The 16245-nt window shown below is 46.4% G+C and overlaps 1 protein-coding gene across 1 annotated transcript in view; it reads right to left on the bottom strand.

Annotated features, from left to right (window-relative positions):
• LOC138489133 (glycophorin-C-like) overlaps positions 1-15617 on the bottom strand; it is a 246187-nt gene extending 230570 nt beyond the window's left edge. Inside the window, exon 1 of the mRNA XM_069616768.1 lies at positions 15351-15617. Within this exon, the coding sequence (XP_069472869.1) occupies positions 15351-15390 (40 nt within the window). The 5' untranslated portion in view covers positions 15391-15617. The remainder of the gene's footprint in view (positions 1-15350) is intronic.
• Between the last annotated feature and the right edge of the window lie 628 nt (positions 15618-16245).

Below are 16245 nucleotides of genomic sequence, written 5' to 3'. Positions count from 1 at the left end.
TGCATATGAGTAGGCCAGGCATTTAACCCAAAAGGAGTCGTAGAAGCCTGGGTTATCATACACATTTACAAATGTGGCCAATCGACGAGCCAGAGTCCCTGACACAATGACATATCTTCCTTCATTGTCACATTCGTGTTTCAGCGGACGAAACCCTAACTAAGGACTTGTTAATAATTATCGATACCCATTGCGAATATATAGAATATGAAGTAGACAACTTAGCATCTCCCCATGCCCTAGCAAATACTTCATTAAGCCTCCATGTGAAGTGAGTTGCCTGGAGAAAGAAGATCTTGGCACCATGGAGCTCCGCATATGCTAAAACCTTGCTTATTTTGACCCGATTATTCATACCACGTACATTTCAAATAAGGTGGGTACATGTCTCCGTCATCAACTTCCCAGACACCATCTAGCCATTTGTACATGTAAAAAGCACCATACATCCTATCCAGAGAGTAAAAATTGTGCACTTCTTGAAGGACTCATTACGTGAAGCCTTTTTAACATAAACCCCCAAATCCAACTGCCTCCCAAACAGCCAAACCCCAACCAGCAGTGAAAACCCCACCATTCCCTTAACATAAGCAACCCAAAAAGGAAGACCGGGTAACCACGCAGAGACACCAAGTGCACCCTCTAAATTAATCCAATGGGAAATCAGCCTGCATCCAGACCATGCCCAGATACATAGCAAACTGGACCACAACGTTACATTCTTGAAAGGCAAAAAGAAAACAGACCCCAAAAAGCTAAACCTTTAATGTTCAGCATCAAAACCCTACAAATATGACTGCTGCACCACTATGCTATCATACTACATTCTCCAAACAGCATGATGTGCCTCAAAAAAGGAAACACCCACAATGTAAATATTCCACAAACAGCGGAGGCCTTTCTCCTGAGGCTTTTTACCACACATCCTCCATGGCTGAGTCTGATACAAATCCAAGCTACCATTAGTGGTCGCTCTATATTTGATAATCTCCCTATCATCAGCAATGCGGATAGCATTATTACAGCTGATGAGACTTCTTCTTGAGCTGAAGAAGGCCTTCTGCACTGAACTGCACTGCCGCCTCCTCAAGGACTATCTTAAAGCTAATATACCATTAGGTCTTAGGATACAAATTGCCCGGTCTTATTCCATGAGGATGATAATATAAAATACTTTTTTTTCGCAGATAGCTACTCGATAGTGCAGTCGAGACCTTATGCTCCATATGATAAACACAGCTATCAGACTTTCAGGCAAAATTAAACTTCAGCTTGCTAATCATGATCAGTATTTTTTGACCAATACAACCATAGCTGAGGCTGCTTCCAAACTTGAACCCACCACTAAGGAAGCTGAAGACTTCAGGATCTTTAATTTACATAAAAAGCTTATTAAATTGAAGAAAGACGTGGCCAGGTTCTCAAAAGAATGAGTATACCCTTAGCTACTACATGATTATAGGTCCCCTCCATTAAGTTTTGGACAAGGACCTAGACAGCAGAAGGGTGCTAGATGTAAATGGGTCTCTTTCTCAGATACATCCAGGCCCTCTTAGGAGGATGCCCCATCCACCAGCGTGCAGGGACCCCAGGAAAGCTCAAAGAGAATTTCTTTCGGCAAAGGTCCCTCTCGGGGTCACCAGCCCCCTCCACGAGATGGACAAGACTAACAGAATCAGCCCGAACTAGGTTCTCTCAACACTCGACAACGGAACTACCCTGTTAGAATCCCCTTCTCTGTTTAATCTCTCATCCACAAGGCCAACATTGGTCCAAACTAGCACAGGGATTACGTTTTGTTCCTTCACAACGAGTCAGTCCTAACCAGGTTGGGTCGGAGCTCTTCGTTTCTTTTAGAAAAATCAGACTACCTGTGTTTTTTGCAGACAAAAAGGCAATTGACAACCAAGCTTTAACCATTTGACCTTTATCAGAGTCTACACCATCTGATCAGGATACATCTGAGAAATGATTGCCTTTGAAAAGATGATGCTTCGGGGTCTGACAAAAATGATTGAAAATGATACCCATCTTGGATGCAAGAATTTGAGCCCAGGGAATTTGCGGCTTTACACCAACTCAATGCCAATCGGGATACAACAATCAGACAGGCGGATAATGGGGCCGCATTGTAATGGATACCTCTGAATACATACAAATGGTTAGGTTACTACTTGACAATCCTACTTAATATTCCCCGATCAGTACTGACCCCACAGATTCCATCCTGACTAGATTACAAGAACTGTAGGTAACCAAAGTGTGTTTCTATCACAACACAAGGCCATATTTCTTACACCCTGTGATGTTGGTACTCCTGTGCTGTATGCTTTACCTAAGGTCCATAAAAATCAAGAGAACCCTCTGGGTCATCCGATCATCTCCCTATGTGGGTCTGTGTTAGAACCATGTGGAAAATATTTTGATCTTTTTCTCCAATCACTATTTACAGCTTCTACAGCATATTTAAAAGGACACCACTGCTACTATTAAATTGTAGGAAGGTCATGCATATGACTATATTGAAGAACTCTTCATATCAATGCAATATTACTGCACTCTATACTAATATTCCATAGCGAGGCAGTTATAAAGGTTGAGCAAAAACTTGAAGAGCATCCCACACCTCATGAGGTTCCGACTTCATTTTTGGTGGAATTACTATGCATTGCGTTATGCAAGAACCATTTCTGTTTTGGCAATGACTGGCCCCTGTTCTTCATACCACAGAAACTTCTCCAGATTCCTTTTGATGGCAGCAGGCCGCTGCCCGTCATACGCGCCCTCTGAAGCGAAATGCCTGCACTGCCATAAACACCCCTGCCCATCCAGAGCCTCCGCGCCACGTCACGTATAATCTCTTATGCCACTGTAAGCAGCCGGAATCCCGGCGGCAGCCCCAGCTCCAACATGGTTCCCTGCTGCGGCCCGGGGTTTTAGGGTGGATCGAGGCCTAATACCAGCAGCTGCCACATCTGCAGGCTGCCCGCTCACAGTACCTGTATCGTGCCCAATCATCCCTCACAGGCACCGCGGATGCCGCACAGCAGATCCGCCGCACCACAACGTCAGAACACACTGCCACAGAAGTTCTCACGGGGTGTGCACCGTCACAGGTCTGGATGCCAGGCCAATTTGCTCCACCTGTTAGAAGCTCAGCCCACAGCGGCCATCTTGGTGGGTGCCATCTCCTGCAACCATGAATTTCTACCCCTGGCCCTTTGCAGACAGGTCTCATTCCTCTAGGTCCCAATGCCACCTCTCTCATTACCATAACCTGCTAAGACCTATGAGAGGCAAGAACTTATGGTTCAGTGGAAGGACAGCAGTCACCCATTTCACCTTCCTTAGTATGTTGATTAGCAGGCTAAGAGATAAATCAAACCTTACTCTAAAATGCTTAGGTTGCTACGCTCATAGCCTGCTGGGACTATTGCCCGTCGAGGCAGGGCAAGGCATTCTTAAGAGGGTCGGGGTAGGTGCCAGAATCCCTGCACACATCACGCAAAGGTCTACTATGCTGTCTCCCACAAGCCCAAATTCCCACGCAGTCCAAAATTAAATCACCCTTCTGCTACCAACAGGCACAACTCACCATGTTTTGAGGCGGCATGAAACGAGGAGAATACAAGATGGAGTGAGGATGCCTAAAAATGTTTTTTTTTTTTTTAAATAATAGGGCAGAAGCACCTGAAGGCTCCAAACATATTTTACATCATTCCAGGATATCCTTATTTATTAGTCCTGGTACAAACCAAATGAAGTGTGGCTGTCTTCTTTTAAAAACACGTCTTCAAATCAATTAACATTTTTCTATATTGAATTTTCATTTTTTAAATGGTGGAAATTGAAGAGTTACCTGCTTCCATCTGACACGCTTGGTTTTTTACACTTTATATAGAGTTTCAAAATGTGTACTGCAACTAGTAAAAATGCACTTAAAGAAGACATTTATAATCCACCAAAGATCTCCACTATGTGGCAACCGAAAGCCTTTTACAAGAGGATATTCATTTAATCTAGACCAAATGGCAAAAGAGCATATAGTCTTATCAATCCTCGTTTAGAAGCAATTACCTCAGACTGACAAACACAGAGACACCTAGCCGCAAATGTTTCTGTTTCTCTTCAAACTCTTGTACCATTTATATTTGCTTGTTCCATAGAAGGAAGTAATACTTTTAATTATACACTGCAGTAAACCTTTTCTCACAAAATATGCATCATAGTTATTTTATATAAATATGTATTTAACTGGCAATGTTTAATGATAGTGACTGTATCAGGGAGACCGCAGCACTGTGCCGATGATTGAAACTACTCCATGTGCCAATGAGAACATCAAAGTGCTTGTCGAAAAGACTACAGAATACATTTACCAATTTGAAAAGTCTGCACAAATTGGCAGGTTCTCCAAGAGGACTGAATGTGCCGCTGAACCACACAAGTAAGGACATCAACTGAAGTAACTGCTATTTTGTCACACTGCACATACATTTGTTTGCATGTGTAGTTGACTTTCTAAATGTCTGCCAGTGCAATTATTCTATCTGATCTCCAACTGAAACAAAATATGGAACACTCTTTGGGACAGTATGTGTTTCCTTTCTTCCACCGTGTGTTTGACAATTTGAAGGATCTGCCTGTGAGAGTTGAGGAGAACGTATCACTGACATCGAAGGCTGGATGCCAAGATACCACGTCAAATATCTCTTTAGAAGGGATCTTCTCAGGGCGTCATAGCTGACAAGGGATCACATGTTATGCTAGTGACTGTAAAAACACCACACCAAAAACCAAAAGGCCTCTGACTGCCAAACCACTTTCAGAGTTGGAAAGCTGGCTTGAGCAGGGCATTGGTTCTAGGACTCCAAGAATATGAGCAGATCAATAAAAGACAGATGTACCTGTACAAGTGGAATTGGTGTACTTAGTGCAGCTGATCGCCAGATGTTACTGATCAGCCCATTGCCTATATTCACAGCTGATGGGGAGCATGGTCAGAGAAAAACTGGGCTACAGTTGAGAAGTATCTATATCTTGGGCATTGGGCCATTTCTCGACAGAGATTTAAAATGGGCATGATGTCTAAATCAGGATGTTAACATGTTAGTGCAGGTGGTAAACAGATATGGTCTCGCCTTCAGGAGGAGCCTGACCCTTAGAAGGGTCATACTCAACATTAATGACAGGGGGAGTGTGAGGAATTGCCATGTGGCAAGGCTGTCGAAGCCTTGGCTTTTTTTAAATTTTAATTAACAAATATATTTATACAGGTAATTCCATCTCAGAAAGGTTGATCAGACCCCACCTTTCATAAGCTCCACCTTGAAAGCATAGCAAATACCTGTATCATGCTGCATCAGTCTCCTGATCTGCAGCGTATACTTTCCAGTGGCACAGAGCAGGTTCAGAGGTCACAGGTAGCCTGCTTTTGAGATGCTGTGGCAGCCAAGTCATTACAGTGCAGAGACTACATTTAAGGTGTGCCCTTATGTTCCCAAAGCACATAATTATGTGAGTTACTAGCCTGGTGGCAGTTGTAAACTTAAAATATAAACCATACCTGAGGTTACAATACGATGGCTATCATTTCTCATAATTATTAAAGCCTCGTCTGATTGATATCATGACTGTCAGCACTGCTCAGCTGTGGAAGGGCTATGTGTATTCTTGTCCAACAGCCTGATCCTGCCACTGGCAGGGGAAGAGACTGAATGACTGTGCCTCTCCTTTGATCCTTTGTGAGGTCGGGTAACACCTCTACAATGAGACAGCCCTTCAGCAGGGGTTGTCCTGGGAAACCAGCATCAAAGGGCACATCTGTACCAAAAGGACTAGCCTCACACTTGAGAGTTGCATACCAAAATGGCTTTTGATGCTATGGACAAGGGAAGGGGCACAGTAAGAGTAGACAGAGGGAGCTCAGCATAGTTGGAGGAATAGTCCTCCATCTTATTTTCCTCCGATTTAATTCTGTCTACTCCACTTCCTTTAGTACAAATCACTTTAGGTATGATGTCAGAAGGCAAAGAACAATTCTCACAACAACAGGAATTGGACCTAGGAAGTAGATTTCTGACCTTTGCAGGAGTGATCAACATCAGAAATGACAAACGTACGCACACCACATATGAATGGCAACACCATGAATGGCTATGGACTGTATATGTGAAATCTACACAAATAACTTTCTTTATCTACTGATTCTTGACAGGAATTGTCTCATCCTACCCTAACAAAGTGTAGAATGTTCAGTCAGCATCGAAGCCACTCCATGTGCAGGAGCTGTACAGGTTCCTAAGGCAGTCACATACTTCAAGCAGTTCATACCTAACCCTGCAACCTTCACAGAAGTATGGAGAGATTCTACTGGGTAGAAGTGTCCGTTTCGGCACAAGGAGGCATTTAGGGACATTAAATGAGCTTGGTCCGCACACTTTCGTTGACTCATGCCAAGACAAAGAACTCATAGTCGACTGAAGTCCATGCATACTGGGTTCCGTACTCTTATAAAAAGGACAACGAGGGTGATCATAAGACAGGAGCCCAAGCCAGCAAACCACTCACTCACACAGAACAGACCCAGAGAGAAAGAAGCAATAGCCATTCACAGGCTTTGGCATGGCTTGTACACAATGCAACAAGTGGGTTTTTTCAATCTTATTTTTTTTATGTAAAAAATTGCATTGAAAGAAACCCTGCCGGCAAAAGAACATAGAACCAATCCAAGCCCTTTTCAAACCCTGATCTCAGCTGGAGACCCTGGGGAAAAAGTCAGGCAGATTTATGTGCGGAAGGCAGTTATCTACTGGATAGAGTGGGCAAGCTAATTGGGACCCTGAAGAAGCGATTGGGGACTCATGCTGCTAAAGGAAAGCACATCCGACAATGGCACCCTCACCATTTCACAGCAGGGAAGGGACTGCATGCTTGTAACTATCATAGAACAACAATAAGGTGCCCCAAAACCAATGAAAAAGGGGAATATTTCATGAGGACATAAAAAGAAATGTGAGGATTGTTGTGGAAGACTGAACTTGCATTACCTAAGGAAATATTGTAGCACCTTATGCTCCTTGACGGAGTGCACCATTGCTGTGAATGGAAAATAACACTATTCCCAGCCACTCATCATGGTGCCCCCAGATCATGCAGCATGACTGAATAGAGACTATCAAAAAGAAAAGCAATAAGGAAACAAGCGACCAGCGAGGAGTGTGTGCAGCTGGCATGCAGGTGGGAGACAATGTTTCACTGAGTGGATGGTATCCAAAAGGGAAATTCAGAATGCCATTCAAAACCTTTCCACTGAAAGTAAAGAAAATATAGTGACTGCTACTCAAGACAACAGGAGGGGAAACATGAACATGTCCTGGTTCGAAAAGTTCAAGGTGGGGCAACCATAAAGTATGCGTTCACATTAGACAGTGGTCCTGATTCCAGCAACAAAGAACAATTGCTGGTCCACCCATCATCAACGACCCACCCAAAAGGCTAAACGGGGACTGGGGATATGCCTGAAACCCAATGGGATGAAAGTATAAATGCACGAGAGGAGGTGAGCACCAGAAACTCGGAAGAGACTGTACCAGGGGACCTCTGGTAAAAGTAATTACAGGAACAATAAACCAATCCAAAACGGAGCGTACACCGAGCAAGAAGTAACTCAAATTTATTGGGCCCAAACAGCTGGGAAGCACAGTTCAGACAGCCCTGTTGGACTGAAACAAATTAAAAGAGCTGTCAACGCCACCCACTGCGGCTAAACATTTTATACCCAAATTACAAAATTATCAGACTATTTTTGTTACATTTACAGGGCACGTCACAGGAGCCGATTGGAGAACTACGTCAGCCCCCTATATGAATGTATATGTTAAGTGACTATTAAGTAGACCATTTCTTTGGCAAACAAATCTCATTAACACACCCCATGATGTCACAAACCTTCCCACACCGCCCCTCAATTATGTGACTGTGCTGATCAGTCAAAAACACTTGTTTGCCATTGGTTGGCAATGCGCAAAATACAAAGTGACTTCAGATGACAAGGGGTTAGATATTCACACCGAGTCTGACCACTGATGTGTCATGCAGACATAAGCGACACTATACAATGTTGCACCCTAGGACACCAAAACCTCCCTCCCATTGGCTCCCTGTCACGCGCCCCATAACCCTAGCCGAATGCTCTGGTCCCCCAGCTCCCTTCTCACGAATTGCTGCCAGGTGTAGTCTGAAAGAAATATACCACACTGTGGCTGGAATTTAATTAACTGTATTTCATTCCCATTTCTCTGTCAATTCTCCCCGTGCACTCAGGTGCCTAGCTCCTTGGCCTCATAAGTATCTCTTGAGAGTGCCTTTGCTGGGGCTGCGCTCTCATGGGAAACTTCAGCCGTGCAACGTTTCTGCACCGTTTCTTCTATATGTTCAAGAAATACATAATGCTTGTCACACAAAGGCCAGCAGCTCTTTTATTATGAGCGGTCTGCGAGAAATGCTTTCCTTACATGGGCCTACAAAGAAAATGGCTTCTCTACTGTTCACATATTGCTCAAAAGCCCCCTAACCAGTGCCCGCTCTATACAACTACCCCTTACTACGCCCAAGGCACCCGACCTTCACTGCGTTCCACCATGGGGCTTTGTGCGCTGTGCCTGCTTCTGTGTACCCTTTTACCAGCAGCTCTTTGTTAAATGACATCCCCGCCCTTCACGTGCAACTGGTACGTGCGCCCCACTTAGCAGCATTGAACCTGGACCTTTACAACAAAACCTGTTATGGGTTCAGCGTAGGGTACTGCAAAGCTCCTCACGGCACGTGAGGTGATCTTCGTCGATTAAATGAGACAGGTCAATAAATCAGGAGCGGAGGCAGATGCGTCTTAACGGTACTTTAATATATATCGAACTGCCCAACTGGCGGTAAACCCGCCCACTTGATCACGTGGGTCGCAGCCCACTCCATGACTGCAATAGAGAGAGGACTGTCCCCTTTAACCACATTAGTAACAATGAACATAGGACATTACATCTCCCCCCCCCTTTATCACACACTTTGCCAGTGTTCAGTCAGCTTCCTCAATCCATCTTGAAGGTTTGCGAGTGACCCGTTTGGATGGACTGCGCAAACGTGGGGCCTGGTTTGCTGCCGAACTGTCACTGTCGCTGCTGCTGTCATCCGCATCTCTGTCCTCTTCCTGATACTCAGAGCCTGTCTCTGAGGAGTCATCTGGCACGGTTGTTGGAGTGTTTGTGATGTTGTCCGGGTTGTCAAATGCTCTGAAAAAGGATGAGTTCCTGGTGACTGTGCCTCGTGCATTGGCAGCCGTTATCATCGAGCCTTGTATGTGGGTTACGGTCATGGGGTCTGGCTTGAAAGCAGGCATGTCCTTCGTGATTTGTTTTTGCCTTACCAGAACTTGATCCCCTACTCCGATCTTGCTTGGCCTGGCCTGCCTTCTGGTGTCTGCATACTTTTTCATTTTGTCCTTGCTCTCTCTGTCTGTGTTTCTGGCCTTCCTTGTATTCAGGTCTTCAGTTTCGATTCGTGTGTAGTGAGGGAGTCTTGTTTTGATGACGCGTCCGAACATTAACATTGATGGACATTCTCCTGTGGAGCTGTGAGGCGTGTTCCTATATTCTCGCAGCAACGTGCAGATGGCTTGCATGAACGACCCATTTGTGATGGAGCAGATCTGAAGCGTGCGTTTGAGGTTTCCCATAAAACGTTCCACCATTCCGTTTGCTTGTGGCCACAGTGGGGTGACCTTGTGATGTTGAAACCCTAGATGTTCTGCAAACATTGCAAAGTCATGTCCAGTGAATGGGGGTCCATTGTCCGACTTGACTCTGGATGGAATGCCATAGTCCGCAAAGGTCTTGTCCAGTGCTGGTATGACTGCTTGTGCACTAGTTGAGTGAATCAGGTGGACCTCTGGGAATCTTGACATTTCATCTATGATCACGAGCACGTATTTACCATTGGCTAGTGGGCCGAACATGTCCACCGCGACTTCGTCCCACACTTGTAGGGGCATCACAGATGCTTGAACTGGTTCTGGGAATGTGCGAGGTGCCACTGCCTGGCATGGTAGACATTTCTTCAGTAATCGTTCCACTCGCTCATCTATGGATGGGAACCATACTTTTGTTCTTAGTTGTCTTTTGGTTGATACTATTCCCCTGTGGCCCGCATGTGCGATGTCTAGTATCTGGTCTTGCAGGGCCGCCGGTATGACTATTCTGTTTTCTTTTAGTAACAGCCCTTCTGGTGATGAGGACAGGGTATCACGGACGAGTTTAAATGTGCGAAAGTGTTGTTCTTCTTCCGCGGACAAGAGTGCTGCACCTCTTTGTTTGTACTGCCACTGGTTGGATTTTAGGCATGTTTGTATTACCTGAAGTAGGTGGTCTTTCTGTGTTGCCTCCAGCAACTGTGCGGTGGTAACAGACTTTGGTAGTGCACTGTTGATCAGATAGCGTAGATACTGATTTGCTTTCAGTGATTGCCGTTCATCTTTCGCCGGGAGGGGATATCGTGATAGAAAATCTGCGGGATTGTTGTCCTTTCCCGGGCGGTGTATTATTTTGAAAGAGTACTCTTGTAGTCTCAGACCCCATCTGGCGATGCGTGGTGGCATTTTGGCTGTAGGTTTTCCATAGATGGTGGTGAGGGCTTGGTGGTCCGTAATTATGGTGAATGGTCGCCCATATAGGAATAGGTGGTAGTGTTCGCAGGCCCACACTACCGCCAGGCTTTCCTTCTCCGGTTGTGAGTATGCACATTCTGTGTTAGATAGGCTTCGGCTTGCATAGGCTACTATTCTCCTCGGGGAGTCGGATGGTGCTCCGCGTTTCGATTGTGCCAGTATGGCTCCTAATCCGACCGGGCTGGCATCTACCGTGAGTTCCGTATCCAGCTCGGGGTCGTAGTATGCCATGCAGGAGGCGGAAGCAATTCTTCTCTTGATTTCTTGAAATGCTTCTTCGCAGGTGTCAGACCAATGAAATTCCTGGTTCTTCCCAGTGAGCAAACGTAGGGGCGTGCTCACGGAAGCAAAGTCCTGAATATATCTGGTAGAATAACTCGCCATTCCCAAGAATGAGCGTACTGCTGATGCAGTCGTGGGTGTAGGGGTCTCTACTAGTGCTTGGACCTTCTCCGGGTCCGGTTTGAGTCCATCTTTTGAGAAGATATGTCCGAAGAACTTGAGAGTGGACTTGCTGATCTCACATTTGTCTGGATTGAGGGTGAGATGGGCGTTCTCTAACGCCATGCAGACTCTCCGTAACGTGTCATCATGACTGTCTTGTGTAGTGCCAAATACCAGTATGTCGTCCGAGTAATTTAGACAATTGGGAATGTGCTTGATCACCTGGTGTATCTCGTTTTGAAAAATTTCTGCAGCTGACGATATCCCAAAGCTGAGTCTTTTATATCTGAATAGGCCTAAATGGGTTGAGAACGTGGTGATGTATCTTGAGTCCGGGTGTAATTCTAGCTGGTGGTACCCTTTGTTCAGGTCTAGCTTGGAGAATACTTTGGAGCCATGTAGTAAGTGCATCATATCAGTCATTCTTGGAGCTACATGTCGTTCCCGCTCTATGGCCATGTTTGGGGCCCTCATGTCAACGCATATACGAATGCTGTCTTTGCTGTCCTTTTTCGGCACTGGCACGATGGGGGACACCCACGGAGTAGGTCCCGATGCTGGCTCTATGATGTCCTGATTTAATAACGATTGAATTTCGTCCTCTACATGCTTTTGTATGTTGAGGGGTATACCCCTGTAGTGTTGTGCTGTCGTTGGAACTTGTGGGTTGATATGCAACTTGACTTGCTTGTCCTTCAGTTTTCCTAGACCTCTGAATAAGGACGGGAACATTTTTGTCATCATGTCCTTAGGGCTCGTTGTGTATGCTGACATTATTTGGTACATTATTTGAATGAGACCCATTTGGATTGCTGATTTGAAGCTTAGAATACTGCCACCTGGTACCTCCCCTTTTATGACGTAAATTTTTATCCTTTGACTTTTGTCCTTATATTGACAGTGGGCCTTGAACATCCCTTGACAATTGAGTGGCTTGTTGGAGCCGTAAGGGAATATTAATGTGTCTGCTTCTTTCAGTGCCTTCTTGTGGGTGAGTAATTTGTATGTTTCATCGTTTATGACATTGACTGTCGCGCCCGTGTCGATCAGAAACTCTCTGTTTTGCCCATTTACTTGTAGTAGCAGAGTGGGGCTGTATTCGGCGGCAATGCTGTTTCCAATTGCGTGTACATATCCTCTTTTCCTGTCTCCGCTGGAAGAGGACGACTGAGACTCCCGTCCTCTGCGAGGCGAATTGTCTAGGTATCTGATTTTTTGTCGAGAGTGTCGTCGTTGCGAATCATGTCTGGTGCTGGCGTGTCTTGAATACTCTCTTCTTTCTTCCCGCCTTTTCTCCTCCCGATGGGTTTCCCTCGACGGATATCGAGAATTGTGTCTGGGTGCCGTGGGCGACTGTCTCTTGCGGGATCTTGAGCTGTCCCTTGTTGGATATTGATCCAGCTGCCTCCGCGTGTCCTTGTTTGTGTCCCTTGACTGGGAGAAATTGATGTTTCTGCACACTGATTTGAAGTGATTTTCACCCCCGCATTTGTCGCAATTGTATCCGATGGCGGGACACGGACCCACATGTGGAAATTTAAACCCACACCTGTAGCACTTTTTTTGTTCCGCAGGGAGAGGGTCCCTTGACGTCCGGATGGGACATAGTGTCGCAGGGGAGGCCGACTGAGTGATTTTGATGTTGCCTAGGGATTCTGTCTGCTGTGTGAGCGCGGAGTCAGCACGTGCGAGTTGTAGAATTTCTTCGAGTGTTCTAGTTTTTTGGAGTAGCTTCCTCTTGAATTCATGTGACGCACAGCCGGCGATGGTTTGAGATTTTATGGCTTCATCCGTCGAGTACCTGTCGAAGTCACAGTATTTTGCTCTTTTTCTTAGTCGCATTACAAAATTGTCCATGGTTTCGCCGTTCTCTTGAGTCGACGTGTGGAAGATGTGCCGTTCATAATCAACGTTTCGCAGTGGTGCGAAGTAGGTGTTCAGAGCGTCAATGATGCCTTGGAACGTGTCCGTGTTAGATTCGGGCATTTCAAATACGATGTCACGGACCACCGGGCCTAGTGAATGGAGCAGGATGCCTCGCAGGCGTCGTTCCTCTCTCACTCCCGATGCGTCAATATAGACGTGTAGCTCCTTGAGCCATCTGTTCCATCTAGGGGCAAGGCTGCTGGTGTCCGTCATGTCAAATGGTGGCACCGCTTGTAGTTGTAAAGATTCTGAACTGCTATCGTCTATGTGAGCAGCTTGGCGAGGCGTGGAACTGGAGGATGGGCTCACGGGCCTGCTGTCTGGAGTACTGTCCGACATGCTTGGTGGTTCACGGGCGGCAATGAGGCCTTATGCTGGGCACACGCGCGCGTGTTAATACGCCAGTTCCCACGTGCGATGTGCGGAGTGCGTAGCACGGCAATTTCTTGGCACCGGGTCGCGGCGCAGATGCCGTTATGCAAACGGTGACTCTTACTTGTATGAAATTCTTGCGTTGCGTGAGTTGGACGTAGCACTGAATGCCGAGGCGACCGCGAAGAGCAGGTGTCGATGGCTAAACGACTCTCCGGGCACCGGTGCTGTCCAGTTGTATCCTCGTCGCCATTGTTATGGGTTCAGCGTAGGGTACTGCAAAGCTCCTCACGGCACGTGAGGTGATCTTCGTCGATTAAATGAGACAGGTCAATAAATCAGGAGCGGAGGCAGATGCGTCTTAACGGTACTTTAATATATATCGAACTGCCCAACTGGCGGTAAACCCGCCCACTTGATCACGTGGGTCGCAGCCCACTCCATGACTGCAATAGAGAGAGGACTGTCCCCTTTAACCACATTAGTAACAATGAACATAGGACATTACAAAAACCTAAGATCTGAGAAGCAAGAGACCACCAGTAACCAGACCCACACACCTCGCTGCCAAACAGAGAATACGATTCATGAGCTTGTAGACTCTTGACGAGTGTAAGTGTGTTACACTGGTGAGCATGAAATATGATTTTTGGACAGCATGTTATGTCTTAAGATACACGACCCCAGGGCCACAAGTTGCAAGATGCTAAACGACTCACACAGACAACCACAGTTCAAAGATAAGGCTCAGGCCAAGAAATGGATGGTCGGGCCATACTGTGCACCAATCAGATTGTGTTGAAGTCTGCCTGCGCTGCCACTCCCAACTACAAGGGATTCCCTGCAGTGAAGGGACACACAAAACTGGAGAAAACATTGCGTTATTGAATTTTAGGATGGTTGCTTCCCGGATCCTTGCCCGCAAGGCCATGCTCATACCTAGAAGGGCCATGCTCGTGATTTGGAAACTAAAAGGAGTTTGTCCAAAGTTCTCTGGAATCTTGGTCCAGTCTCTATCTAGAACAGAAACTCTTTTCTGAGGGCACTCCAAATTCCTTTCAAATACTCCACAAATGTACATTTGGTACACCTTTCCAACTAAAAGTCATGGAAATCAGATGCCATATACATTGCATTTAATTGTACATTTGCTGGTTAGCATTTTGATAGGGGGAAATAACTGCGGCCATCCATGTCTATCAAATAACGCATTCTCCAAAAGTCTGTGGCGATGAGTAAGTGAACAGCAGGAGTGACTGAGCACCTAAGCGAGTAATGAGTGATAGGGGATATGTGAGTGAGTTCACTTGTTAACTGTTTATTTGGACATTTACGTAATGGCTCCAAATCGGTATGATGGAATTATGCAACACCTAGCGCCAGATTACAGAAACTTTGCACTGGCAAAAGTGTAATTTTGCAAAAGAAAAAAGTTTTAATTTGTCTGGTGACTCGTGCTGAATTGATGCATGGGGGGGGGATTTAGGAGGCAAAAGATAAAATTCAGGATGATATATATGTACATTTTTTAAACAAAATATACTGGGACTCTCCCGAGTTTGACTGCGTCTATAATTTAGAACTGCCTAAATACTCTTAAAACCAGGACACCAAATGGGGGATTTCATCATAAATACGGGAGGTACCAGTGCCTCCCTAGGACCCCACACACGGCCTGTTTTGCTCCTCTAATGGAGACGATACTAAAATATCGACACCTGAAAACATAACTGATGGAGCCAGCTCACTCCCCGTGCAAAGCTAGCTGCCTGCACGCGCACTCCCCAGGTATGCGTGCACGTCCTGGGTCCCGCCGTTTGCAAGCGTGTCTTCTTGGCAGCGCTGTCGCTGTCTCTGTCAGACAATGCACAAAGCACCGTGTGTTACTCACATGGGCTGCTCTCCACATGGCTGCGGTTAGCGGCGTCCATGCTGCACTCGCCTCACCAGGGTCCTACGGCTCCTCGGAAGAGCAGAGGGTGTGCGCGGGGCAGCTCGGCAGGGTGGGCAGGACGGACCCGGGGTCCTCCTCACTTGTTGTTTTGTTGCTGCTGCCGTTAACGCTCCTCTGCCTGCTGCCTCCTCGGCCCTGCACCACTGGGAGAGGAAGCGGCGCACGTCATCCCCCCGGTGAGGAGGAGGGGTCCTGCTTCCCAGACAGCTGCACAGCGGGCCTTTACTTTCAAAACGCCACCGGAGCCTGCATTTTTGTCAATATACAGTGCAATGCCGTAGCGGGCATCAGTTTTCCCGCAGCTTTTGTTGGCAAGCCGCCAATCTGATAAAAAAAAAATAGCAATGCCTTACTTACTCGCCCTCCCTTTTACCTTCTATTTTTACGATTGCTAAGTCATTATCATGAAACTGAAACTCTCTTTTTTCTGCAAGTAGGGAGCTCTTTTTGCAGATATGTGTGTTTAATCAGCAGGGTAGTTTCTAATACTTGACGGAGCGCTTTGGCCTTTACTACACTGTCTGATTAGGGTTTGGGAACCCAAACCAAGAAAACTCGCCTGCTCGCGAGAGGAGGTAAAAGAGGCGGCAATGGTTGGTGTTATGTCCTGGAACCAGGACACCGGGTCGAGGCACACAGTCGTTGGGGGGGGGGGTGAGAGAGAGAAGAGAGACACCCAGCCGACCTCTACAGTTACAGGGACCAACGTTTTGGACCGTGGGCATTTCGACAGACCCTGGCCTGGGGGTACCCAGGCCGTCATGACATACAGCGCCAGAGTGGCCCAGCAGGGGCACTGGTAAACAGATGCAGAGTTGCCCAGCAGGGGCTC

Source organism: Ambystoma mexicanum, chromosome 9, assembly GCF_040938575.1.
Source record: "Ambystoma mexicanum isolate Mex_15411 chromosome 9, UKY_AmexF1_1, whole genome shotgun sequence".
In the NCBI taxonomy this organism is placed as follows: Eukaryota; Metazoa; Chordata; class Amphibia; order Caudata; family Ambystomatidae; genus Ambystoma; species Ambystoma mexicanum.
Note: the sequence above shows the minus strand (reverse complement) of the source record. Positions and strands in the feature narration are given on the sequence as shown.